This window comes from Panthera tigris, chromosome E2 (assembly GCF_018350195.1).
Source record: "Panthera tigris isolate Pti1 chromosome E2, P.tigris_Pti1_mat1.1, whole genome shotgun sequence".
In the NCBI taxonomy this organism is placed as follows: domain Eukaryota; kingdom Metazoa; phylum Chordata; class Mammalia; order Carnivora; family Felidae; genus Panthera; species Panthera tigris.
Window position 1 is genome coordinate 14,875,790 of NC_056674.1, and position 19,116 is coordinate 14,894,905.

The 19,116-nt window shown below is 56.5% G+C and overlaps 1 protein-coding gene across 3 annotated transcripts; it reads left to right on the forward strand.

Moving 5' to 3' along the window:
- Positions 1–53: 53 nt before the first annotated feature.
- On the forward strand, positions 54–18,376 carry LRFN1 (leucine rich repeat and fibronectin type III domain containing 1). Of its 3 annotated transcripts, none has more exons than XM_042970286.1 (5): positions 54–1,034; positions 3,019–3,209; positions 7,677–7,709; positions 10,126–12,042; positions 15,200–18,376. In XM_042970286.1, exons 4-5 carry the CDS (start codon positions 10,637–10,639, stop codon positions 16,104–16,106), a joined length of 2,313 nt encoding a protein of 770 aa, XP_042826220.1. In that variant the 5' UTR covers positions 54–1,034; positions 3,019–3,209; positions 7,677–7,709; positions 10,126–10,636; the 3' UTR covers positions 16,107–18,376. The 3 variants fall into 3 exon arrangements, with proteins under 3 accessions (XP_042826220.1, XP_042826221.1, XP_042826222.1); XM_042970287.1 differs by lacking the exon at positions 54–1,034 and adding an exon at positions 1,144–1,975; XM_042970288.1 differs by lacking the exons at positions 54–1,034; positions 3,019–3,209; positions 7,677–7,709 and having other exon boundaries at positions 9,401–10,180; positions 10,600–12,042.
- The last annotated feature ends 740 nt before the right edge of the window (positions 18,377–19,116 follow it).

Here is a 19,116-nt window from a genome sequence, read left to right on the forward strand (position 1 = left end):
GCCCTAGCCGACAGTCCCTGCAGTACCGGCCTTGGGCCAGCAGAGGGCAGGCAGACCAAGTGGATGGCCGTGAGTCCCAGGAGGAAAAGAGGATCCCGATTTCTCAGAAAGGGAGGGGCCTGTAGGTTTTTCTAGGGTTGTGTGGGTGTGTGGCTGGGTGGGAGGATGGAAGGGGGGCTAGGTTTCCTGGAGGAATGGGAAAATATCTGAATCCAGGAGGGGCCACTCCCAAGGGGAATAAGGACACCTGGATTCCTGAGAGGAAAAACGAGGCCGAGTGCCCATTTCCCCTCCTCCCACTTTCCCACCCCCGGCTCTAGGGGCATCAGACATTAGCCTGCACTGAATGCTACTTTCCTCAGTGAGCCCCCAGGCAGGAAGAATTTAAAGGCAGAAGAGTTGTTAAAGGATCAAATGTAATTGCTTCAAGGGAGTTGCTGGGGTGAGTGGTTTGTGTGCTTAGGTAGGCCTGGGGGCCCCAGACTGGGGTAGGGGAGAGGATCCCGGACTCTCAGGGGACCCCTGAGGGGTATGAGGTTGAAGGGCAGGAAAGGGACACCCTACCCGCCCCAGTCTGGAGAGTTTTCTTTCTTCTGGCATCTCTGAGTCTTTGACTCTCTCAGGCTCTCTTTGTCCCTGAGGGACATTTATTGAGCACCCACGGTGTACCAGGCTCCGAGAGTTCTGAGATGGGCAGGTCTTCACAGAGATAAATCACCCTTTCTCTTTGCTTCTCCTCCTGGTCTCTGTTCCTCCCTCTGTCCCCAAATCCAGGGACCTGGGAGCTCCCTCCCCACCCCCCCCCCCTTCCAGGTTCCCTGTTGAGAGGTGTTCGTTGCCATGGAAACAATGACACAATGACCTTGGGTTTGGGCAGCCCCTCCCCCAGCCCTGTCATTCCTGGGGGAGGGTCCACAAGCCCAGCTCCAAGCCCTCCCCAGCCCTCCCCGCCAGAGCACACCATCCCCCTCACCACTCCGCTCAACTCAACACTTGCCCCCCTTGTTTCCAGACTGGACCAGCCCTTTGCAAAGGTAAGTCGCTCCCCTTTCTCCGCCCCCTGCCAGCATTTGGGGGAGGGGCGGATTTGAGCTCCTCTCTGACACCCGTCCTGGTGCCCTCCCCACCCCATCTCTGGCCAGGCACGTCTCTACTTCTCCCTCTGATCATAGCCTCTGTCTCTGATGGCTAGAGATGGAAGAAGAGGGCTGGGGATAGGAGGGGCCGTTCAATTAAGAGGCCAAGCAACTGCCCTCCTGCAGAGGTCTGAGAGGCAAAAGAACGTGTCCAAGGTCATGCACTTACGTGATCAAATTAATAACAGTTAACGCTCTGATTGAGGGCTTCCTATGTGCCAGGTACTTCCATAAGCACTTTAGGTATTAACTCATTTAATCCTTACAATACCCTATGAAGATGGCATCCTTATTATCCCCGATTTACAGATGAGTAAACTGAGGCAAAAATTTTGGCAAAGCCAAAAGTAATTGCCTGAAGTCCCACTGGTAGTGGTTTGTACGGTTAAAAACTTCCAACTCAAGGCTATCTGGTGGTCAATGGCCACTCCCTTTCTCAGGCAGGGGGTTTAGGGAATCAGCTCTTCCTCCTTCCCACGTAGTTGAACTTCTGTCGGCATCCAGGCTCATGATTGCAAACAATCCAATCAGAAAGAAGCATGTACGAGGAGTTGCCCAATCAGGAGCAGGGAGTTTGGAAAGCAAGGACCAATCAGAGAGGGTGGCTCTAGGGACTGCCCAATGCAGAGTAGGTTTGGCTAGAGGGATTGTGGGGGAACCAATCAGAGAGGCCATAACAGAATACACTATCCAATGGAGAGTCAGCACAATGGGGCGTGGCTCTAGCTTTGGGGCCACTCCTTCAAGGGGCCCCCAAACAAACTAGGGACCACTTTCTCTCCACCAACCTTCTCCTGGGCTTCCGCAGATCCAGGCTCCGTAATTTTTAAATCCAGGCTGTAGGTTTTCCCTGGGGGCACTTCTCCTTGCTAACCTTCAAGGAAAGTAGGGCTTATGTTGGAGAGGAAGAAACGGGATTTAGGGCAGAACTGAGAATGGCAAAAGGACTAGGCAAAAGGGACCAGTGCCTGGCCTGAAAGCTAGATGCTTTTGGGGTGGAGTTTAAGGTGCAGGGGGGAGTGCAGGGGCTAAGTGTGGGGGGATTGGTGGGCGGACCTAGGCCTGAGGGGCAAACTTAGGTCAGAAAGGGCTGGGGAGTTTTGCTTTGGGCGGAGTCTTGGAGACAGGGTGGACCTAGGCTTGGGGGCGGGGCCGAACTGTGGAAGTGTGAGAATGGTTTTGGGTCTCTATTAGCAAATCTGGGTCAGGAATCAACGCAGAGGGAAACTTCTACCTGTTGCCCTCTTTTCAGGCCAATTCACATTCCCTGACCTTAGGGGACATTCTCTACCTACCCGCGCCCCCCCCCCCCCCCCGGGGTATCCCCCTTCCCTTCCAGTGACCGGAGGCTGGGGCATTATGTTTATTGCTGAGTGTGGCCCCTGCAGTGAGTCTGGAGTGGGCCCAGCTCCCAGGCCTTCTCCTAAGAGGCATTCAAGAACACGTCTTTACTGAGCACCTCCTGGGTGCCGGTGGACACCGGAGAAAAGTGGTGCCCATGCCCCTGCCCTCAGGAGGCTTATAGATCAATGACTAGACAATAGGCAATAAACAGATAAGTAACACAGTAAAGAGGCGAAGAAGCAAACACGATGATTAACAAGCCATGTAGGAAATAAAATGAGGTGATGTGATAGATAGAAATAGTGGGACCTGTTGGGACTATGCTTTTGCTGCCTCCTTAGTCTCTAGGAGAGTCCTCTGGCTCACGTCCCAACATCTATTATGAAAGATTTCAAACAGGCAGCAAAGTTGAAAATAATTTTACAGTGAACACCCATATACCCACCACCTAAATTCTACCATTAATGTTTTACTTGCTTTATCATAAACCCATCCATCAACCCTTCCGTCAATCCATCGTATTTTTTATGTATTTCAGAGTAACCTGCAGACATGAGGACAATTGGTAGGGGTGCAGGTGTGAACTGGGGCTGGGAAAGGAAGGCCTCTCTGAAGCGATTGCATTTGAGTTCAGACTTGGATGAAAAGGAGGAATCACTACAGTGGGGAAAGAGTGCAAGGACCCCAGGAGCTGTGATGAACTGATACTGGAGAAGTAGAAAGATCATGGTTGGTTGGGACAGGGAAACCAGAGCTCTGGGAAGAGGTCAAGAGGTGGGCGGGGCCAGAGTTTCAGTCTGTGGGGTGGGGGTGGGGCTCTCTGCTTGGGCTCAGGCTCTTTGTTTCCCTATCTCTGAGGATCTCGGTCTCTCTAATTTTCATCTATCTTCTCATCCTGTCTTTTTCCCTCCTGTCCATCCCAGGTCCGCCCTCCCCTTCCTTTCCCTTATCTGTGTGACTTGAGGCAAGTTACCTAACCTCTCTGTGGTTTTATTTTCCTCATCTGTAAAATCAGGATGTGATGGGGCCTCCTCGTCTGGCTCCTGGAAGGATTAACTGAAGTCATGTATGTGAAGCCCATAGAACCATTCCTGGCGCACAACAGTGCTGGACATGTGTCCACTTTTGCTGTTGTTACTATTCTCTCTCCGTGCTCCCAGCCCTGGACCTCTGTATCCCATCAGGGAGCGCCAGGAACCAGGGTGGGAGGTGGCGGTGGTGGTAGTGGTGGTGATGTTGGAATCTGAAGACTGAGGGGGGGATTGTGAGTGTCCTTCGGGGGGGCATCTAATGGTTGCGAGTGGGGTCAAGGTTTACTAGAGGGGAGGCTCTGCAGAGGTGCCCTTGATCTGGGGGTGGGGGGCAGGCAGGCTTTGTGCCATGACGTGACTAGGAAGAACTTAGGGAAGGGGGTTGGCAGAGGACCTTGATACAGTAGGATCCAAAATTGGAAGGGGTTGAGCTGCCAGGGAGCCAGGGACTGCAATAAGGTGGATTTGGAGGGGAGGCCTTGCTGGGTTTGGGGGTCTGGTGAGTATCTCAGAAAGAGGTGGAGAGTGGCCAGAGACAGTGGGATTTGGGGGAGGGGCTAGGGGTCAGCTATTGAATAGGAGTTGAGCTAGAAAGGAGTCTAACCAAGGAGGGAGTAAGGAATCCTGGTATCCATGGAAGTCACAGGGAAGGGGAAGGGTCTCCCGGGTCCAAAAGAGAGAATAGGAACAGAAAGGATGCAGGTAAAGAATCTGGGGCAAATCAGGGGTTCTGGAAACCAAGGGGTGCCTTAGAGGGGAGCATGGTCTGGGGTCTAACTGGGGGTAATGAGGAAAGTTAGGGGGAATAAGAGACATTTTGGGGTCCTCCTAGAAACTAGACATGGTCTGGAGTCCCTATTGGGGGTCAAGGAATGGTGTGTGGAAGGACACTGCTGGGGTCTCCAAGAAGCAGTAGGATATGGTTTGGGTCCCCAGAGGGAGTAAGACATGATCTGGTGTCTCCCTAGATATTGATATATGGTTTGGGTCCTCTCTGGGGCGTGGTAACATTCATACCTGAATGTTATGGTATGATTTAGGGTCCCTGATGGGGGTGCTCCGGGTCCCCTTAGGTGCTGGGATATGGTCTGGGGTCCCCGATGGAGTATGGGGCAGAGTCTGAGGTCACCAAGGTGAGTAGGACATGGTTTGTGGTCCTGGGTGGCTGTAGGACATGGTCTGGGTCCTCCAAGGAGGTAAGGCATGGCCTGAGGTTCCCCTGGGTATTGGGACACGTTCCCGAGATCTCCGCCGAGTCCCCACGCCAGCTGGGGCGTGGTCTGGGGGTCTCTGGGGAAGCCGGCAGGGCTGGGGGTGGGACTGGGGAGGGGTCGGGGGCGGGTCGGCGGCTCCGCAGTGGAGAGGGGTCTGCGGCGGGCCCCGGAGCGGGGGTCTGGGCTGCGCGGCCGCCCCGCCCGCCCCCTCCGGTCGGCGCCCCCTCCCCCCTTGCGGCGGTGGTGGCGGCTGGGCTCCGGCGGCGGGCGGCGCGGAGGGCGGAGCTCGGCGGCGGCTCGGGAGGGAGGGCGGGAGGCGGGAGGGAGGCGGCCCCGCGGCACCGCGCCCCCTCCCCCGGCCCTCCCCCCACCATGGCGCGGAGCGAGGCGGCGGCGGCGGGGCCGGGCCCGGGGCCCCCCCGGGCTGGGTGAGCGCGGCCCGCAGCGGCCGGGGAGGCGGCGGGCGGGGGCGCCGGTGGGAGCGCGGGTGTGAGCGTGCGAGCGTGTGAGTGTGTGTCCGCGGCGCTGCGGCGGGCCCGGCGTGCGCTCGCGCGGCCCTGTGTGTGCCCGGCGCCGGCGTGTGCGGCGCCCTGCTTGTGTGGCCATCCGGGTGTGTGCTGGGTGTCGAGCCGAGGTGCTGTGTCCGGCCGCGCGCGTGTGTCCCCCGAGCGGCTGCTCCTCTGGCTGTGTGTCTGGGGGGCTGTCGCGCGCCCATCGGAGGGGCTGTGTGCAGGTGTGTGTGCGTGGGTTGTGTGCCCAGGTGTGGGTCCCCCCCCCCCCACGAGTGTGTGCGCGGGGCTGGCTGCGCTGGGTGTTTGTGTCCAGGTTGGATGTCCATCCGAGGGTTTGTGTAGCCGGGTGTGCCCGTCCTGGTGTCCATTTGTGTGTGTGTATGTGTGTGTCTGCGGGTTGTGTGTCTCCGAGGGTGTGTGTCTGTGCGTCCACGTCAGGTTCCCGGCCGGGGGCTGGGGCTCGTTCCTTGTGGGACCAGGCCTCTGTGTGGCTTTGGGGGATGGGGAGTTTGCCGCTCCCTCGGTCTATGTCAATTGGGGGGTCCTCAGCGGTCCTTGGGGGAGACGGCCATGTCTTCCCCTTCCCGGTGGCTGGGGGTGGGGGGGATGGGCGGCCGGTAGGTGGACAGATGGAGGGATGAGAGGCCGAGGGATGGACAGATGGGCCCGAGGGGAGGGGCACAGACCCAGCCCTTCCCCACCCACCCCACCCCAATCCCCCCCGCCCGCCAGATCTCCGCAGATGGGGCCGGACTTGCCGGCATACAGATGGCCAGGCCCGGGGACCTCTGGGCTGCCTTGTGGCGGGGGCTCTGGGACTCAGTCCCCCAACCCTTTGAGACTCCACCTGCCGAACTCTGACCTCAGGCCCTGGCTTGTGCCTTGGTTGGGGGTTGGGGGGGATGTGCTGGGAGGGAAGGATGCTAGGATTTCTTTGGCCTGGGAAGTAGGTGGGGTTGGGGCACCTCAGGGCCAGGAGGGATGTGTGTTCATGACTGTATGTGAGTGTGAATCTATGCCTATCTGTTGACTATGCTACCGTGGTTCAATATTTTGTATGCATTTTGGAAGTGTGTAAATCCCTCACAGGGCTGTTGTGTGAGCATGTGTCTTATGAGTGAACATCTCAGAATGTCTGTGCAAGGTGAATCTTTTTGTGCCTGTGTGCTTGTGTATCAGTTTTGTGTGTCTGTGTGTGCTTGTAGTTCTGTGTCATGTGTATGAGGTGTGTATCAGCTAGGGTGTGCATTTGGGCATCTGTTGGTGTGGGGATATATCAGTTTTGTGACCATGCTCATGGGGATATGTGAAGTTGTATGAGTGTGTATGAGTGTGTTTGGACGTTTAAAAGCATGCACCTGTGTATCTTTGATTGTGCAAGTGAGTATATGTTATAGGTGTGTGCCCCTGTGTGTTGGCTAGTGTGCACGTGTTTCTCTCTTATAGGTGCATGTATCCGATTGTCTGCAAGAAGGCACATGGGTTTCTCTGTTGTGTGTGTGCATATGTATATATGAATGTGCAAGGGAAAGTCAATGTTGTACATGTGTGGTTGTGTGCAGGTTGTGTGCAGGTTGTGTCAGCCTTGAGGGTGTGGGTCTATGTTGTGAGTCCATTTATGTGTCAGTGTTGGTCTCTGGGGATTGGTCTATGTGCAGGGCGTATGCACACACGTCCCTGTCTTCCTGGCATAAGGCTGACCCCACTTCTTGGCCCAGTGAGATTTGGGCCCATGTGGTGTGACCCGTGGTATGCTGGGGTCCATCCAGGGGGTCCAAGGACACGAGTGCGTCCACATGTTGGGCTAAGAGGCCATGGAGGGTGGGGGGCACACATCATGCTGGTGGGTCCATGGAAATCCAGACGTAGAGACTTGGGCCCATGTGGGTTTTGGCATGTCCACACATGTTGGTGTGACAATGGTGTAATGGCAAGGATGGGGACCGCTGGTTCTTTTCCTACCCCCAGTACCACTCAGCTCTTTGAAGTTGGAGGACTAGGATGTGAACTCTGGAAGGAGGAGACTGGAAGCCTGGAATCCTGAATCTGAGAAGGCTGCTGGGAGGCCAGATTCCTGGGTCTTGAGAAAGGAAGAAACTGAGACCTGGACTCTGGAGTTTGAAGGAGGAGGAAGCTGGGGTTGTACACACCAGGGTGGAAGGAAGGGGAAGGGGCTGGGGTTCCTGGCCTCTTGAGCCCACAGAGGACAAAGAGTTAAAGTCCTGGACTCCTGGGTTTTGGAGGGTGAACAGTCCTGAGACCCAGACTCCCTGGATTCCAGAAACAACTCACTGGGTCTGTCTGAGCCTATGCAGAGCCTGCAGCAGGAGGGCTGAGAGAATGATCACACCAGGGACTTCCTTGGCTGAGATGGTCTCTGAGGCAGGTCTTCAAAGAGGAGCCAGAAGGATGCTAATAAGGTCATTTGTTCCTTTGCAGGTACCGGCCCAGGCCCTAACTCCCTGCAGAGAGGTGAGTGGGGTCCCTCAGGCTGGGGAGAGAGATGTGGAGTGATTGGGCCTGTTCTGAGCCAGCTGGAGGCCTGGAGCCCTGCCTGGTATGGATTTCAGGGCAGGGTATGGCAGTGTCGAAAGGGCCCCGGGGCGGGGGGGGGGGGGGGGGGGGGGGGAGGGGCGGCCATGACAACAAGATCAGGAGCATCATGTTTGGATCAGGGCTCGTGGTGGAGCCAGGGCATGGGTGGTAGGTGGGGGTTTCGGGCCTGGAAGCATCTCCTCTCTGGGTGGGTCAGGTGGTTGGGACAAGGAAGTCTCCTGATGATATCAGTAGAGGGTACAGAGAGTTTCGTGACATGAAGTGAACCTTGCATTTGGAGAGCGACATGGTTTACCATTTTGTGTGTGTGTGTGTGCGTGCATGCATGTGGGAAGATCTCCTGGTAGACTGATCGGCTAGTGGCTGGGAGAGAGGCAGAGAAAATGATACAATAATAATGATGATGATGATGATGATGATGTTAATAATAGGTGCTAACACTTATGTAGTGTTTAGTCTGTCAGAAACTATTCTGAACATGTTACAGTGTATTATACTTCGTCACCACCCCGTGAGGTAGGTGCTATCATTATCCCCATTTTACAGAGGAGCACACTGAGGCACAAAGAGGGGAAGTCACTGGATTCAAGTCGCACAATGGGGAACTGGGGTGTGAACCTGAGCGGCCAGGCCCAGATTCTTTCTTGCAATGCTGCACTACCTCTCAAGAAATGTTAGCTATTTTCATTGCTGTTATTATTCCTTCGACTCGAGTCCCACCCCAGCTGTGGGAGGCCAAACCGGGCACTTCTGCTTCATAGGTCGGGGTTCTGAGCCTTAGAGACCCCACAGGCAGGCAGGTGCAGAGCTGGGCCTCCCAACTCAGGAGTTCCGCCTTTCAGGTTTTCCATTCGATACAGAGCTTTATCCCAGGAGGATCGCAAGACAAATTAATAGGGGGTGCTCAGAGATGGTGGGATGCCCTGCCTCTGCCTCTTTTTCTCTCTCCAGCCCGGGCGCTGTCCCTCTGTCTCTATCTCTTCCTCCATTTTGGTCTCTCTGTAATCTCTTAGGATCACTTCCCGCCTCTCCCTCACTCTTCCTCTCCCCATCTCTTGGGCTCAACGCCCTTCTCTGCCTGTTTCCTCCTTTCTTAGTGCTCCAGCCTGTCTTGGTTTCAGGCTGGCTCTTTGCCTCTGCACCTTTCTTTCAGAGTCTTTCTCTTTTCCTTATTTATTTATTTATTTATTTATTTATTTATTTATTTAAGCTCTTTGCCCAATGTGGGCTCGAACTCGCCACGCTGCGATCAAGGGTCACATGCTCTACTGACTGAGCCAGCCAGGCGCCCCTCAGATTCTTTTTCTTTTTGTCCCTTTGTCTCTCTCTCTGACTCTGTGTCTCTGTGTCTGCCAGTGCATCTCCCCCCTTGCCCACTTGTCTCTCCCTGTCTCTTTGCCCCTCTCTCTCTGACTCTCTTGGTCCCCCTCCCCACAGGGTGAAGGATCAGGGCCACAGCAGGCCACAGCCCCAAACTGCAGATCCCTAGGAGGTGGGCCAGCAAGGGACTGGGTGCGGGGTAGGGTGAAAACAGTTTCAGGGACGCCCCCTTCCCATCCTTCCCTCTTCACCCCCCCACCCACCCGGTGTTGTGATGGGAACTGACATGTCGTGGGCTGCAGCCGCCGCAGGGGAATCCCTGCCGGAAGGTTTTGCCTGGAGCAGAGGCATAGCGTGAGTGTGTGAGGGTGTGTGTGAGTGTGGGCATGTATGGGGCCTTGTATGTGCCCGCTGATGTGAGCATGGAAGTCTGCCCGCTGTTTGGGAGCTCACCAGAGCCCAGGATGAAGCCAGGTTCAGAGAAGGACTTCCCAAGACTGGGAAGGAGACTGCTGTGTTTTTCTCAGTGCCTCCTAACTTCACATTCCCTCTGCCACTCCCAAGGGTGTGTGTGGGGGGGTGGGGTTGGTAGTGGTTCCCCTTAACATTTACTGGATACTTACTGTGTGTCAGGCCCTGTGCTCAGTGGCCCCAGTGAATGAGCTCACTGAACCCTTGCAACAACCCAACAAAGCTGGTATGATTGTCATCCCGTTGTACAAATTAGGAAATTATGGCCTAGTTAGGGGAAATCATTGGTTTGCGGTCACAGAACCAGCTAGTGGGGAGCCAGGACTGAACCTGAGTCTGTTTGATTTCAGAGCACTTACTCTTAATAATAGTGCACACTTCTGTACCTGGCATATATTGGGCCCTCAGTGATCATGATGAGAATAATTACCAACACGTATTGGACACATTTTATGTTCCAGGCATGGTTCTAAGTACACTATGTTCATTGATCCAGTTAATCCTCACAGAGGTAAGGCCTGTTTTTATCTCCATTTTACAGATGAAGAAACCGAGATTCAGAGAGGTTCAGACACTTGCCCGAGGTCACACAGCTAGTAAGTGTCAGAGCTGGAATTTGAACCCAGGGACTATGGCTTTGAAATCCACAACCTTAAACCCTAGTCAACCCTGATTTTTAAAAATATTTAGTGGGTACTCGAAGGCCCAGACTGGGCCAGGTGTCACCGCACCCCTCTGGTTGGAAAATCATGAGAGGTCTGGGCCTCCTAGAGGAAGGTCAGAGTTGGGATTAGGACCCTGGGGGTGGGGGGTGGAGGGCCGTGTAATTTACTAACCAGCATGGAAATATTGTCTGTTAACAACAAATGCATGCCAGGTGATGATCAGTCCTGCCTCTGTTCAGACTGGATGTCAGGAAGGGAGGGACCTGAGGCAGACTTCTAGTAGGACATCGTGGGTGGCCAGGCTGGTGGTCAAGCCCTGTGCCTGGGTAACCCGTGTCGTTCCCTTGCAGGTCTCCCGCCCCACTCCTCCCGCCTTCCCTCTGCACCATGGCTCCGGGCCCCTTCTCCTCGGCGCTCCCCTCGCCGCCACCTGCCGCCCTGCCCTTTCTGCTGCTGCTCTGGGCCGGGGCATCCCGTGGGCAGCCCTGCCCCGGCCGCTGCATCTGCCAGAACGTGGCGCCCACGCTGACCATGCTGTGCGCCAAGACCGGCTTGCTCTTCGTGCCGCCGGCCATCGACCGGCGCGTGGTGGAGCTGCGGCTCACTGACAACTTCATCGCGGCCGTCCGCCGCAGAGACTTCGCCAACATGACCAGCCTGGTGCACCTCACCCTGTCCCGTAACACCATCGGCCAGGTGGCCGCCGGCGCCTTCGCTGACCTCCGCGCCCTCCGCGCCCTGCACCTCGACAGCAACCGCCTGGCCGAGGTGCGTGGCGACCAGCTCCGCGGCTTGGGCAACCTTCGCCACCTGATCCTCGGCAACAACCAGATCCGCCGGGTCGAGTCAGCTGCCTTCGACGCCTTCCTGTCCACCGTGGAGGACCTGGATCTGTCCTACAACAATCTCGAGGCCCTGCCGTGGGAGGCTGTGGGCCAGATGGTGAACCTGAACACCCTCACGCTGGACCACAATCTCATCGACCATATCGCTGAAGGTACCTTTGTGCAGCTGCACAAACTGGTTCGCCTGGACATGACCTCCAACCGCCTCCATAAACTGCCCCCCGATGGGCTCTTTCTGAGGTCCCAAGGTTCGGGGCCGAAGCCGCCCACGCCGCTCACGGTCAGCTTCGGCGGCAACCCTCTGCACTGCAACTGCGAGCTGCTGTGGCTGCGGCGGCTGACCCGAGAGGACGACCTGGAGACGTGCGCCACCCCGGAGCACCTCACCGACCGCTACTTCTGGTCCATTCCCGAGGAGGAGTTCCTGTGTGAACCCCCGCTGATTACACGGCAGGCGGGGGGCCGGGCCCTGGTGGTGGAGGGCCAGGCGGTCAGCCTGCGGTGCCGCGCTGTGGGTGACCCTGAGCCCGTGGTGCATTGGGTCGCACCTGATGGGCGGTTGCTGGGGAACTCGAGCCGGACCCGGGTTCGGGGGGATGGGACACTGGATGTAACCATCACCACCTTAAGGGACAGTGGCACCTTCACGTGCATCGCCTCCAACGCCGCTGGGGAAGCAACGGCCCCCGTGGAGGTGTGCGTGGTACCCCTGCCTCTGATGGCGCCCCCGCCGGCCGCCCCGCCGCCCCTCACCGAGCCCGGCTCCTCAGACATCGCCACGCCCGGCCGACCCGGTGCCAACGAATCGGCCGCCGAGCGCCGGCTCGTGGCGGCCGAGCTCACCTCGAACTCGGTGCTCATCCGCTGGCCGGCCCAGAGGCCCGTGCCCGGCATCCGCATGTACCAGGTCCAGTACAACAGCTCCGCAGATGACTCCCTTGTCTACAGGTGGGTGCTGCAGTCCCAGGACCTCTACCTCCTCCAGGGGCCCACCCTCCCATCTGCCCACTCCGTTGGCCTTCTTGCTCAGCTGTGGTTCTCTGGATGGACATGCGGAGTTGTCTTGGGCCCTCACCCGCCCTGTCTCCTCCTCTCTAGTTCTGTCTCCCTATCTCTTTCTGGTTTTCCTGCGTTTAGTAAGTCTTCGTCGAGGACCCACACGAGCCAGACTAGGGCCGGGCACTGGAGTTATAATAGTGAATGTGCCCAGCAGCATCCCTGCTCTCTGGGGTTCATGGTCTAGGCCACTGCTGGCCGAGGGTGCTTGATTCTGCACCTTGTCAGTTAAACATTTTGGAACATGAAATATTCTCACACACTTATGATTAACCCATACCAGTGTCACTGTTAGCAACACATCAGGTACATTATAGAACAGGGAACGAAAAGTATGAGAAAAATACATAAATGACTATTTGATCCTCCCTACTTTGTTGTGAAGCAATGATGATACCCCCTCCCATTTTATAGACACACCTAAGTTATTTCCACCATCCACTGGGTTAGCAGCCCTTGCCCTGGTGTGGACAGATCTGTACAGCATAGACAGGCATTAAAGGGCTACTTTCTCCCATCAATTCTCTTGCTTTTGCCTCTGTCTGTCCCGTCTCTCCCTCCTGTCCTCATGAGGCACCAAGCCCCTGCTCCGTGCTAGGCCCTGTGCTATCTCATTTGAGCTTCCCAACTCTGCCGTGAAGCAGTCATGATCCCCCTTCCCTTTTTATAGACAGGGAAACTGAGACTCAGTGGGGGGAATCACGTGCTCAAGGTCACAGAGGAAGTGACCAGGATTCCAGCCCTAACCCTTCTAACTCCTAATCTTGCCCTTTATACGTTGAACACACATTTATCGAGCCCCTACTTTTTGCCAGGCAGGGATTAGGGGAGAAGGATAATACATTTCTGTCAATAGCTTTTAGTTTCTGTGTCTCTCCACCTCTCTGTTTCTCTTCTTCTCTAACTCTTAGCCTCTGTGTGGTGCGGTGAGGGGAGGTTCACAGACCCTCGGACCGTGCATGTATGCAGATGTTGGTGGCCCTGTGTCCCCAGCAGGGTAACAAACCCCTGTTCTCTTCCTTTCCCCTCAAGGCCACAGTTCAGTCCTCTGTCCCCCATTGCAGATGCCTGTGCTATGGTGCTGCAGGGGTTAACCTCCTCACTGCTGCCACGGGGCGGAGGTGACATCCAACCAGAAGCCTGCTCTGCTGCTTGCTTGCATCTTGCAGCCAATTAGAGACACATGGGCTGAAGCTTTCTTAAGGAGCCAGCCTCTGTCCTTGAAAAGTGGGGAGCCCCTAGCAACTGGTTACTTTGGGGGAAAGGAGCAAGACGAATCCAATGCTCTTTGGGAGAGGAGATGAGAAGAGGAGGAAGACTTGCAGCCAGGGGCCCAGGGCTGGAAGGGGTGGGGGGCAGTGTGTGAAATGGCAGGCAGGGGGTGAGTCGGAAAAGCGGGTAGGCCTTTATGGGTGGGGGGGGGGGATGGGGACCATACTTGAAATCTTTTGGTTTGAAGGGTGGCTCTGGCTATAAGGGAGCTGAGGTGGGCTTCAGGACCAGAGATGGCAGAGGTGGCTTGTTAGAGAGAATGTGAAGTTGCTGAGGGGCTAGAAGCCTGGGGGGGGGGGGGGGGGGCGTGGCCTTTCAGAGGAGATGGAGCTCCTGCCACATGGTCTTGGGCAACAGTCCTTGTCTCTGGTGACCCACTATGAGATTTTTAGGTGAGGGGAGCTTGTGAGGTTGAGTGCTGGGCATACAAATCCATGTGGATGTGGCAGTCCTGGCTTAGCCAAGGCTGGATGTGGCCAACAGCACAGAAGAGATGTGCCCAACAGGAGAGGGTCAAGGCCTAGTGGGAATGCTCTTCCAGCTGGGGAAGAGTGCCATTGGCAGTAAAGTGTGAGCCACGGTGAGGGTGACTGGCCAGCACTGGGTGGGATCCAAGCTAATCATGGTGAAATTATCCAGTGCCAGGCTTTAGGTAGGTGAACTCATTCATACTTCACACTTTCTCTATGAAGAAGACAGAAGAATTCTTACTGTCTCCATTTTGGGGAAATGAGGCACAGAGATGTTAAGAAACTTGCCTAAGGTCACAGAGCTAGCAAGGGGCAGCAGAGAGACTCAAACACAGGCCCCCAGGCTTTGTCGGCATAACCACTTCTTTGCACTGCCCTCATTAGAAGGCAGGGGCCTATAGCAAGAGAGTGGCATGCTTGCTTGGTTACCTTTGACCCGATTGTGGATGAAATTTACCCTGGGGGCATGGTTTCACGACCTCTGGTGGTATGGGGCACAGCATGAACACAAGGTGATCGATATTGCAGGACACGCAAAGAGCGGACATGGTCCCAGGCACAGTAGGGAAACCATCTGTAGTAGGCCCTGTGGAGTGTGGCTTGGAAGTGATTGGTCAACCAGAAGTGGAGTGGCCTATAGCCAGGTCCCCTTGGTGGGTGGGAATATGTAGTTGAGGGGCTTGGAAATAGACAGAGGCGGCTAGATGTATGTACCCAAGGTGGGACGTGCAGATGAGGGGCGTGGCCTGTATCATGGTTTCCCGGAAAGGATGGGAATACGTAGAAAAAAGAAACTAGAAGAGCATCCGTTGTCCCAGTAGGAGTAAGACAGGGGGTGTGAGTTGACTTCGGTGTCCACTTGAGGGAGGATGGGACATGCAGGAAATAGTATTGGGGCCCCTTCAAGGATGGAAATCTATAGATGAGAGACTCTGAATGGCAGTTGACCCACATTGAAGGCATGTTCCTTAAGGGCAGGATTTAAAAGCTATAGTACTCCTCCCAGGCAGGGTCCAGGATATGTAGACGAGGGAACACGAATGGCAGATATTATCGTAGCAGGTGATGAAACACCACAGGGAGTGGTTCTGAGGTCTGGGCTTGCAGATGAGGGGCGTGGCCTGTAGCAGTGGTCCTGAGAGGATGTACATTTGCTGCTTGAATGGCTGCTGTTGTCCCATAGAGAGTGAAATATCGGTAGGAATGCATGGTTTGTTCCCTGTTGGTCACCACGGAGGGGACACGCAAATGAAGCGGTACCGTTCATAGTGGAGCTAACCCAGTGCTGATGCCGTCCCCTCCTGCAGGATGATCCCATCCACCAGCCAGACCTTCCTGGTGAATGATCTGGCAGCAGGCCGCGCCTACGACCTGTGCGTGCTGGCAGTCTACGACGACGGGGCCACTGCACTGCCGGCCACGCGAGTGGTGGGCTGTGTGCAGTTTACCACTGCCGGGGATCCCGCGCCCTGCCGCCCACTGAGGGCCCATTTCTTGGGTGGCACCATGATCATCGCCATTGGGGGCGTCATCGTCGCCTCGGTCCTCGTCTTCATCGTTCTGCTCATGATCCGCTATAAGGTCTACGGCGACGGAGATGGCCGCCGCGTCAAGGGTACCTCCAGGTCGCCTCCGCGGGTCAGCCATGTGTGCTCGCAGACCAACGGCGCAGGCGCATCGCAGGCCCCGCCCCCGCCGGCGCAAGACCGTTACGAGGCGCTGCGCGAGGTGACGTCCCCAGCTGCTGCCGCTTTGGCGGTCGAGGCGAAGGCCGCCGCCGCCGAGAAGGATTCCACCGAGCCAGAGGCCGTCCTTGGACGCTCCCTGGGCGGCTCAGCCACCTCGCTGTGCCTGCTGCCGTCTGAGGAAATCTCTGGGGAGGAGTCTCGGGCCACGGCGGGCCCTCGGAGGAGCCGTTCCGGGGCCCTGGGGCCGCCGGCTTCGGCGCCCCCCACTCTAGCTCTGGTTCCTGGGGGGGCCCCGGCCCGGCCGAGGCCGCAGCAGCGCTATTCGTTCGACGGGGACTACGGGGCACTCTTCCAGAGCCACAGTTACCCGCGCCGCGCCCGGCGGACAAAGCGCCACCGGTCCACGCCGCACCTGGACGGGGCCGGAGGGGGCGCGGCCGGGGAGGACGGAGACCTGGGGCTGGGCTCCGCCAGGGCACGCCTGGCCTTTACCAGCACCGAGTGGATGCTGGAGAGTACCGTCTGAGCGGCGGGCGGGCGCCGGGAAGCCTGGGTGCCGCGGACAAACGCCCAGCCACCCGGACGCTGGGGCAGGACTCGGGGGAGAAAGCACGGCGCCTAGTGGTCAGACTGGAGGGGGAGACGCGCCCTTCTCCTCCCTGAAGGGGGCGAGGCTGCCTCGTCTGCAGCTCTTGGCCACGCCCCCGGGCCCGGGGGAGTTAGGGGGCGGGCAGCCGGGCCCCCCTCCTCCAAGGACTCCTCGTCCCCCTCCTGCCCCTCCCCCCGCGCGCTCGCGGACCTCGCTGGAGCCGGTGCCTTACACAGCGAAGCGCGGGGAGGGGCAGGGCCCCCCCGACACTGCAGCACTGAGACACGAGCCCCCTCCCCCCGCCCGGGACCGGGGCAGGGGCGAGGGGCCCATTTCTTGTATCTGGCTGGACTAGATCCTATTCTGTCCCGCGGCGGCCTCCAAAGCCCCCACCCCCACCCCATTCACCTCCCTGGTCCCGTCGGGTCTGGCTTGGGGTCCCCCTTTGTTCCCTTCCTCTCTGTCCCGCCCTATGTCGTCTTTGTCTTATGTCTCTGTCCTTCCCTATTTGTCTCTCTCTGTCCCGCCGTCTCTTCTCCCTCCCATATCTTGTCCAGTCTCCCTCTCTCTCCTGATTACCTCTTCCCACTACACACTCTCCCGGGCAGGTCCCACTGGAAGGACCAGAGTCTCCCCTATCCCTCCTTCTTTCCCCAAATAAACCCCCACATGAACAAGATCCAAAACCAAATCCTCCCCTCCCTGCCGGAGCCGGGACCCTCCGCCGCAGCAGAATTAAACTTTTTTCTGTGTCTGAGGCCGCTCTGCTGACCTCTGTGTGTCCGTGTGTTTGGGGGGATATGTGTGTGTGATCTGAATTACAGCGTGCTGACTCAAGTGAGACTGGAGGAAGGATGGCTAGTTGGGACCAGGGATACCTGCAGATAGTTTCCCGTCCTCTGACTTAGAGGTGGGGAATAATAAAAATGATAACAGCTAACATTTAGTGAGTGCTTACTATGTGCCAAGCACTTAAGACATTTAATCCTCTGAACAACCCTAGTACACCTGCACTGTTATCCTGTTTTGCAGATGAGGAAATTGAGCCCAGAAAAGTTAAGTAACTTACCCAAGGTCACATAGCCAGAACAGAAGGTAGCAAAATTGGGATTGAAAAAGGCAGGCAGCCTGACTTCTGAGTCTGTATTCTTAACCATAGAACTCGACTGCTGAGCAGCTTGGTGGATGTTCATTCTGCACATGGGCTAAGCACAGCTCAGCTCTCTGAGGTCAGACCGCTAGCTGTTTGAAGTGGATATGTTTAATCCCATTTTACAGTCAGGAATCTGAGCCAGGGAGAAATGAAAGGCACTATCCCAAGGCCCCCAGATGAGGAAATAGGGTAGCTGGCAGTTTGACCTCAGTATCGACTCCTCTCTACTACACTATATTGCCTCTGGCATCCATCTGGAGGCCAGGGAATGGCCCCAAAGACCTTGGTTAGCTGAGGGTATCCAAAGTCAACCTGGGGGAGGGGATGAGGGAAAATGCTCATTGGTCACTGTCTGGAATTTGAGGGATTCTAGGTGCTAGAGTTTGCTGGGAACACAGAGAACGGTGTGTGGGGAAGAGTTTCTCAGGGGAGGCTGAGGGCTATGGCTGGGGAAGGGAAGTTGGTCCGATGGGGGTGCCCCAGCCCTTGGGGAGAAAGGCTTGGCCTGCAGTGAAAACTACTCCTTGATCCTGGAGAAGGAGGAAAAAGGCTTCTTGCCAGCCAGGGGCCCCCTGAGGCCTGGAGAGGAGGAGAGAAAGACGGAAATAGAAACGAAGCAGGAGGGAGGGGGATGGAGCTGGGCAGACAGGGTGGGAAGCAGCAAGGACAGAAGCACCAGCGACTCACATGCCATGAGGCTCCCTCACCCAGTGGCCCAGCCACACTTCTCTCAGTCATCACGACTCCTGGCTACTGAGGGCTTCCCACATGCCAGGCGCTGTGCTCACAGACCCTCCCTGATGCAAGCAGAGAGCATGCAAGCCAGTGCCCAGCAAAATGGGAGTTACTCAGCACGATTGCATTTATGCTCTGCAACAGATGTGTGTAGCGTGTGCATCCGATTCTCTAGAGGAGGAAACTGAAGTTGAGAGAGGTTAAGGGAGCTGGCCCAAGACCATACAACCACCTAAGGGCAGAGCCGCGATCGGAAAGCTTACTGCCTCCAAATCCTGCACACCTAACCAGCTGACTATATTGTCTCTGATTCACCCAATAAAGCTTTCTCGAGCATGTACTGTGTACCTGGCTCTATGCAGGGGATACAACAGTGAACAAAATAGTTAAATAAGACAAAACAAGAAACCCCTGCCCCATGGAGCTTATATGCCCCAGGGGAGGGAGGGTGTGACAGTAAACGCCTTGTCCGGTGGTAAATGGGTGGTAAATGAATGTCGCATAAAGAATGAAAATGAAAGAGGACAAGGACTGATGGGGGTGGGGGGGGTGGGGAGGCCTACTTCAGATCGGAGGGTCAAGGAGTGTGGTGGCGGAGCTGAAGAAATCCATTGTAGGAAGAGCCAGGGAAAAGCATTTTAGGCAAAGTGAACGGCACATGCAAAGCCCTTAAGGGAAGCAGGTGCTCAGTGTGCTGGAGGTACTATGTCTGGGCTGGAGTGAGTGGGAGAGTGGGAGGGGAGGAGGCGGGAGAGGTGAGCAGGAGGAGATTCTGAAGAGCCTTGTGGACTGGGGTCAAGAGTCAAGATTTTATTCTCAGAGCTACGGGAAGCCAATGGAGGGATTTCTGTAGAGGCAGTATATGGTCTGATTTTTGTGGAGACCCCAGCTTTGGGGTGGGGTGTGCGTGCCTTAGAAACCGAATCAGCAACTGCCATCTCAGAGTTTGGCATCTACCCGTTGACACATTTGGGGCCAACATGATCCCCGGTTCGGCCCTTTGGATGACACTCCATCCACCTTCCTTCACCTGTAACCTCTTCATTTTAGTAGAGATGT